Here is an 8554-nt window from a genome sequence, read left to right as displayed (position 1 = left end):
CATCCATCCATCCATCCATCCATCCATCCATCCATCCATCCATCCTCTTCCGCTTGTTCTGAAGTTGGGTCGTGGGGGCAGCAGCTTGAGCAGGGAGACCCAGACATCTCTTTCCACAGCCACCTCTTCCAGCTCTTCTGGGAAGATTTCAAGGTGTTCCCAGGCCAACCGCGGGGTTTCCTTCCAGTCGGACATGCCCCAAGCACCTGCCTAGAGAGGCGTCCAGGGAGCATCCTCACCAGATGCCCGAACCACCTCAATTGGCTCCTCTCAATATGGAGGAGAAACAGTTCTACTTTGAGTCTCTCCCAGATAACATAACTCACCCTATATCTAAGGGAGAGTCCAACTACCCCTTGGAAGAAACTCATTTCAACCCCCTGTTTCCACAGTCTCATTCTTTCGGTCACTACCCAGAGTTCATGACCATTGATGAGGGTAGGAACATAGACCGACCGGTAAATAGAGAGCTTTGCCTTACAGCTCAGCTCCCTCTTCACCACAACAGACTTGTACAGAGTCTGCAAAACTGCAGATGCTGCACCAATCTGTCAGTCAATCTCACGCTCCATTCTTCCCTCACTCGTGAACAAAACTCAAAGATACTTGAACTCTTCCACTTGAGGGAGAACCTCACCCTCAACCTGAAGAGAGCAATCCATCCTTTTCCAATTGAGGACCATGGCCTCAGATTTGGAGGTGCTGATTCTCATCCCAGCTGCTTCACACTCAGCTGTGCATAGCTACAGTGAGAGTTGAAGAACACGGCACGACGATGCGAACAAGACCACAACATCTACAAAAAGCAGAGATGGAATCCTGAGGCCACCAAACCGGAGTCCCTCTGCCCCCTAGCTGCACCAAGAAATTCTGTCCATAAAAGTTATGAATTGAATCAGTGACCACAGGCAGTACTGGTGGAGTCCAACTCCCATACTGAAGGGGTCCGACTTGGGCAATGCAAACCAAACTCTTGCACCACTTGTATGGGGACTGAAAAGCCCGTAACAACAGGCCCCCATTCCCATATTCATGGAGCACCCCTCACAATTTACCCCGAGGAACATGGCTGAATGCCTTCTCCAAGTCCACAAAACACATACAGACTGAATGGGCAAACTCCCATGACCCCTCAAGGATCCTAGTGAGGGTAAAGAACTGGTCCAGTGTTCCACCGTCAGGCCAGATCCCCACATTGTTCCTCCTGTATCTGAGGTTTTACCAACGATCTGACTCACTTCTCCAGTACCACTGAATAGACCTTACCAGGGGGTCTAAGGAGACTGATGCCCCTATAATTGGAGCACACCTTCCGGTCCCCCTTTTTGAAGAGGGAGACCACCACCTCAGTCTGCCAATCCAATGGCACTTCCCCCGATGTCCATGCGATGTTGCATAGGCATGTTAACCAAGATAGTCCCTCAACATCCACAGAGCTTTTTAACTACCTTGGCCACAGTTATGGCCAGGCCAGCCCCGAAGTCATCCGATGCTGCTCCCTCCATGGAAGATGTGCCTGTGGGATAGAGAAGGTCCAAGAAGTATTCCTTCCACCTCCTGATGACATCATTGTTTGAGGTCAACAGCACCCCACCTTCACTGAACACAATGTTAGTAAAGAACTGCTTTCCCTTCCTCAGCTACCTGGTGGTTTGCCAGAATCTCCTCGGAGCCGACCGAGAGTTTTCATCCAAGGCCTCACCGAACTCCTCCCACATCTGAGCTTTTGCCTCAACAACAGCCACGGCTGCAGACTGCTTGGCTCTCCAGTACTCCTCAGCTGCCTCTGAAGGAGTCCTATCAGTCCTTGTTGGCTGGTGGGCAGCCAACAAGGACCGATAGGACTCCTTCTTCAGCTTGACAGTCTCCCTAACTCAGGGTGTCCACCACCGAGTTTGAGGATGGCCACTGCAAGAAGAACCAACAACCTTGCAGCCATAGCTCAAGGCAGCCACTTCAACAATTGAGTCACAGAACATGGCCCACTCTGACTCAATGTCCCCTGCCTCAGCCTGGATGTGGTTAAAGCTCTTCCAGAGGTCTGAGTTGAAGCTTGTTCTGATGGGTTCTTCTGCCAGGTGTTCCCAGCAAACCCTCACTACACGTTTGTGTCTACCAGGTTTGTCCGGCATCTTCTCTCGCTGTCTGATCCAACTCACTACCAGGTGGTGACCAGTTGACAGCTCAGCTACTCTCTTCACCCATACGTCCAAAACAAACAGTCGAAAATCAGATGACACAACTACAAAGTCAATCATCGATCTACAACGTATGGCGTCCTGGTGCCAAGTGCACTTGCGGACACTCTTACTGCATCCACAAACATGGTGTTTGCGAAGGACAAACTATGACTAGTACAGAAGTCCAACAACAGAACACTGCTTAAGTTCAAATCAGAGAGGTCGTTCCTTCCAATCACACCCCTCCAGATCACACTGTTGTTACCCGCGCGAGCAGTGGAGTCCCCCAGCAGAATAAAGGAGTCCCCAGCTGGTGCACCTTCTAGCACCCCACCAAAGACTCCAAGAAGGCCGGATACTCTGAACTGCTGTTTGGCGCATAGCCACAAACAACAGTCAGAGCCCATTCCCTGCACGAAAGCAAAGGGAAGCTACCCTCTCATCTACCGGGGAAAACTCCAACACACAGGCACCAAGTCGGGGAGCTGAGAACTTACTTTATTTTAACTTATTATTTTTCAAATAAATTTTATTATCATATTACTTGGATAAGATTATGCAATGAACTATGAAATGCAGTGATTTATTCTTTTAATTATATTTACATTTTCAATTATTATATATTTTTTAATTTAGTTATGGTTCATGTTTTTTCTTTTATTTTTTGTACATGAACCCCAAACTAAAAAAAACGATTGAACTAAAACTATAAATGCAAATTTACTTTAAATACACATTACAGTTCCTTGTCTGTTTTCATGCCATTTTTGCATGTAAAAATTCAGATTAATTGTGAAGATACCTGTTGTCTGTTGTAGGAGGTGGACTGGTGTTGGAAGAGGTCCTGTAAAAATCAAATGATTATTTGACTAAAAAGAAAGTCTAAAGCAAAATAGTGCAGAACATATAATAACTGATGAATGCCTGGGCATTAACTATATTACAGAACTTGAAAACAAAGCTGCCACCATGACCACAGCACTTATGAGAACTTTTGTGATTTAAAAATTAGTTTAGCCTTGTCTAAAAACAAATATTTTCAAAATCTTCTGTATCCATACCCATAAAAGTTACACATTTGGCAGTTTTGCAATGTTTTCTCTTTCAATTATTGTTCGTTCATTTTTTTTCCCCTTTACTTTACATAAAGCCCCTAATATCATCAGCATAAAATGAGCTGTTAAATTGACAATAAAAATAAAATAAATTAAAAAAATACTTTAAACAAACAGATAAAAAAGTATTGTGTATTTTTGTGCTTGCTGTAAATGTTTGTTGTAATCTATGTATGTTCATTGTAAATTAGATAAAAAAAAATCAGAATGTAAATTTTCTTTATTTTGTTCCACTTTTCCATATTACCACATTTTTATTAATTACATCAAGTGTTTCAAGTGTAAAACGTTTGAGTAAAAAGTTTTATTTACTAAGTTTTTAATGTCTGTTGTAGGAAGTCGACCAGGGGTGATTGAGATCCTGAATAAAAATCATAGCATTATTAAAAGCATAAAAAGTAGGGTTAGAATATCCATCCATTCATCCATTATCTTTACCCGTTTATTCCATTTTGGGTCACGGGGGTCGCTGGTGCCCATGTCCAGCATTCACTGTGCGAGGGGCGGGGTACACCCTGGACGGGTCGCAAGTCCATCACAGGGACACATAGAAACAAACAACCATTCACTCTCTCACTCACACCTAGGGACAATTTAGAGTTACCAATTAGCCTAACATGCATGCTTTTGGTCTGTGGGAGGAAACCAGAGTACCTGGAGAAAACCCACGCATGCACGGAGAGAACATGCAAATTCCACCCAGAAAGGCCCCCTAACTGGGATTTGAACTGGGGCAACCTGCTCACTGAGAGGCAGCAGCTCTACCAACTGCACCACCATGCTGCCCCATTCATGATTAATACAAAGTTATTTTGAATATAAAAGACCAGGGAGGTTGGGGGAGGTCTGTCAGAGAGAGCAAAATCAGAGATGGATGATTTTTAGACATTGTCAGAACAAAAAATGTGTTTGTTGACTGCAACCAAAAATGTACTAAATAAACATGGACAAAAATAAATGAATAGCTGATTCCCCCCCAAAGAACAAGGGTTAAATGTGCAGATACCTGTTGTCTGTTGTTGTAAGAGGTGTGCTGTTGATGATTAAGATCCTGTAAAAGTCAAAGTGTTATTTGACAATAAAAGGAATAGAATACAAAAACTGTGATGAATGCCTGGATATTAACTACATTACAGAACTTGAAAAGAAAGGTCCCACCACACCCACTGCACTTATGAGGCCTTTTGGGATTAAAAGTCAGTTTGTTCATGGCTTAAACACTACATATGATTCTAAAAATTTTGTGGCCTACCTACCCCATGTATTTCGAACTTTGCTTTCATAAATGTCATTCTATTAATTTATTACATTTCATGATTTTTTTTCAATGTTTATTCAATTTCATTTTTTTATATATTCATGGTTTTTCTTGATTCATTTTACATTAAAATATTTAGTACTGCTTTTAGTAAATGTTTTTTTTTTTTTTTTACAATTTAAATTTTTTTGTCAGTTTGTGTGTGTACATATGCCTTTTTTTGCCTTGTTCTTATTAACTTGCTCATATTCTGTAAAGCACCTTGGTATAAAATGGTATAAATGTTCTGTATGAATAAATTTGCCTTGCCTCTTAACTCCTTAGGCTAAAATAAGGTTTTAGAATGACACCATAAAAACTTAAATAAAAACAAACTAATAAAAAAACACCTCCGTCTCCTTTGAGGCATCATGACCTTTATATTGTAATTTGAATGTAAGTGAATTTACCTGCCATAATGGTAAAAAATCTTCCATTGTTCTGTTTTCTGTTGTGTTACAGCTTTTTGTAACACTAATTATAATGACTGCTACATCAGTTGTTGCAAGTGTTGAACGTGTGATTAAATACGGAGATACCTGTTGGTTGATGTTGGAGGACGTAGACTGGTGGTGTTTGAGATGCTGTAAAAGATAAATATATTTGACAACACACATACACATGTGGGAAAATATGTGTAGAATACAATAAATACAGTATATTTGACCCGTGCTAGCAAAATAAGTCAAAACAAGAAAATGTTCGACATTGTTGATTTTTTTTTTGGCTGCTCCCGTCGCCACAGCAAGCAATTTTAAATGAAATATGTGACTATTTTAACGCTGAAATGCTGATTCATGCCCATCACCTGTGGAACAAACAATCTAAGCAAATCAGACTTGACCGTTATCTGACCATAATTAATTCAAAATAAAATGCATACGTATCTGCACTTGTTTTTAACCAACTGATATTAAATGCAGGTGAAGATTCTCAGTCATTTCTTAGTATCAGTGAATTGATATTGAACTGTTTCATACTGATTTTAGTGATTGTTTTTTTACAATTTTAAATATTTCAGTCTGTACGTGTGTGTGCATTTTTCATTTTGCCTTGTTCTTGCTAAAATTTTGTTAAACAACTTGAGTTGTGCTATATTTTGCTCCACATGATTCAATTTGCCTTGTCTCATAATTCCTTAGGCTAAACTGAGGTTTTAGGATGACACTACAAAAAATACCTAAAAAAACCGAACAAAAACACGTGTCTCTCCTTCAACGCTGTCGCTACCTTTAAACTGTGATTTGAATGTACATAAGTGAATTTACCTGCCATGATAAACAATATTGCAGCACACTAATGTTTGCTATTGTGTTACAGTTTTTAAAACACTACATCTAATGATTGATGCATCAGTTGTTGCAAGTGTCAAACGTTTGATTAAATATGGAGATACCTGTTGTTTGTTGTTGGAGGAGGTGGTCTGGTGATGATTGTGATGCTGTAAAAGGTACAGATATATTTGACAACACACTCTCAAATGTGGGAAAGTTTGTGTAGAATACAATAAATATATGTGACCTGTGTTATAGCAAAATAAGTTAAAAAAAAGGATTATTTCAATGTTGGTGCTTTTTTTTTTTTTTTTTGGCACTGCCTAATTTGGGGTGTCGCCACAGCAAACGATCTCACATGATTAATTTTTACAGTTTGTGTGTTGGTGTGTTTGTGTGTCCATGACTTTTTTGCCTTGTTCTTGTTAACTTGTTCACATTCTGTTAAGCACCTTACCCTCGTATAAAATGTTCCATATGAATAAATTTGCCTTGCCTCATAACTCTTTAGGCTAAAATAAGCTTTTAGGATGATGTTATAAAAAATTTCTATGAAACAAACTAACAAAAAAAAAAAAAAGCCTGTCTCCTTTAAGGCTGTCATCACCTTTGTCATGTAGTTTGAATATGAGTGAATTTACATACCACAATGATATAAAATCTTCCATCGTTCTAATGTTTTCTATTGTGTTACAGCTTTTCATAACACTAATTATAATGATTGCTACAGCAGTTGTTGCAAGTGTTGAACATTTGATTAAATATGGAGATACCTGTTGTTTGTTGTTTTAGGATATGGACTGGTGGAGATTGAGATGCTGTAAAAGATACAGATATATTTGACAACACACAAAAACAAACTGTGGGAAAGACTGTGTAGAATACAATATGTGACCTGTCCTAGCAAAATAAGTGAAAACCAGAACATGTTCAACGTTGTTGCTTTTCTTTTGGCTGCTCCCGTTGCCACAGCTAGTAATTTTACTGTACATGAAAGATTTGACAATATTTTAACGCTGAAATGGTGTTTCATGCCCATTATCTGTGGAACAAACTATATAAGCAGATCAGACCTGACCCTAGCTTTCAGTTATTGTTTTGTGTAATTTTTAAATTTTGTATCTGTGTGTGTGGGTGTGTACAGTGGTGCTTGAATGTTTGTGAACACTTTAGAATTTTCTGTATTTCTTCATAAAAAATGACTTAAAACAACAGCAGATTTTCACACAAGTCCTAAATGTAGATAACGAGAAGCCAGTTAAACAAATGAGACAAAAATATTGTAGTTGGTCATTTATTTATTGCAGAAAATGATCCACTATTACATATTTGTGAGTGACAAAGGTATCTGAACCTTTAGGATTAGCAGTTACTTTGAAGTTGAAATTAGAGTCAAGTGTTTTCAATCATCAAGATGATGATCAGAGAAATGAGTGGGAACTCTATTTGGTTTAAAGATCAGGGGTCTATCAAAGTCTGTCTTCACAACATGTTTGGACCTCAGAAAAAGAGCTGTTGATGCTCATCAGGCTGGAAAAGGTTTCAAAACCATCTCTAAAGATTTTGGAATGAATCCACAGTCAGACAGATTGTGCACAAATGGAGGAAATTCAAGATTGTTGTTACCCTCCCCAGGAGAGGTCGGCAGACAAAGATTACTCCAAGAACAAGGTGTGGAATAGTGGACGAGGTCACAACGTACCCTAAGGTAACTTCTAATATACTGAAGGCCTCTCTCACAATGGCACATGTTACTCAGTCCTTCTTCATGAGAACACTGAACAACAATGGTGTGCATGGAAGGGTTGCAAGGAGAAAGCCACTACTCTCCAAAAAGAGCATGGCTGCTCATCTGCAGTTTGCTAAAGATCATGTTGACAAGCCAGAAGGCTACTGGAAGAATGTTTTGTGTTCGGATGAAACCAAAATAGAACTATTTGGATTAAACGAAAAGTGTTATGTTTGGAGAAAGGAAAACTCTGCATTCCTGCTTAAGAACCTTATTCCATCTGTGAAACATGGTGGTGGTACTATCATGGTTTGAGCCAGTTTTGCAGCTTCAGGGCCAGGATGGCTTGCATCATTGATGGAACAATGATTTCTGGATTATATCAGAAAATTCTAAAGGAAAATGTCAGGACATCTGTCCATGAACTGAATCTCAAGAGAAGGTCAAGTCAAGTCAAGTCATATTTATTTATAGAGCACAATTTAAAACAGATAAACTGTTATCAAAGTGCTTAACACTAAGGGTAACACTGAGAAATAAAAAGCAGTAAGAATATATCTTAAAAAATTAAAACAACAGCATTAAAATGAAGACATGGAACAAGATATACTAAATCAACTCACACAGTATGAAACGCCAGAGAGAACAGATATGTTTTTAGCAGGGATTTGAACACAGGAAGGGAGGTGGCATGCCTAATGTTGGGGGGTAGGTTGTTCCACCAAGGTGGGTCAAGCAGCAAGACAATGACCCTAAGCTTACAAGTGGTTCTATCAACGAATGGTTCAAGAAGAATGACGTTCATGTTTTGGAAAGGCCAAGTCAAAGTCCTGACCCTAAGCCAATCCAAATGTTGTGGAAGGACCTGAAGTGAGCAGTTAATGTGATGAAACCCACCAACATCCCAGAGTTGAAGCTGTTCTGTATGGAGGAATGGGCTAAAATTCCTCCAAGCTGGT

General features: G+C 39.7%; 1 protein-coding gene across 1 annotated transcript in view; it reads right to left on the bottom strand.

The window, feature by feature from the left end:
- Nucleotides 1–8554, bottom strand: part of LOC119409678 (meprin A subunit beta-like) — a 27824-nt gene that overhangs the window by 1017 nt on the left and 18253 nt on the right. The window contains exons 18-22 of the mRNA XM_037676579.1: nt 6640–6684; nt 5989–6033; nt 5132–5176; nt 4302–4346; nt 2983–3024 (exon numbers count right to left, since the gene is read on the bottom strand). Of these exons, the coding sequence (XP_037532507.1) occupies nt 2983–3024; nt 4302–4346; nt 5132–5176; nt 5989–6033; nt 6640–6684 (222 nt within the window). The remainder of the gene's footprint in view (nt 1–2982; nt 3025–4301; nt 4347–5131; nt 5177–5988; nt 6034–6639; nt 6685–8554) is intronic.

This window comes from Nematolebias whitei, chromosome 5, assembly GCF_014905685.2.
Source record: "Nematolebias whitei isolate Nwh7 chromosome 5, NemWhi1, whole genome shotgun sequence".
In the NCBI taxonomy this organism is placed as follows: Eukaryota; Metazoa; Chordata; class Actinopteri; order Cyprinodontiformes; family Rivulidae; genus Nematolebias; species Nematolebias whitei.
The sequence above is the reverse complement of the archived record's forward strand: the minus strand, read 5'-3'. Positions and strand labels throughout refer to the sequence as shown.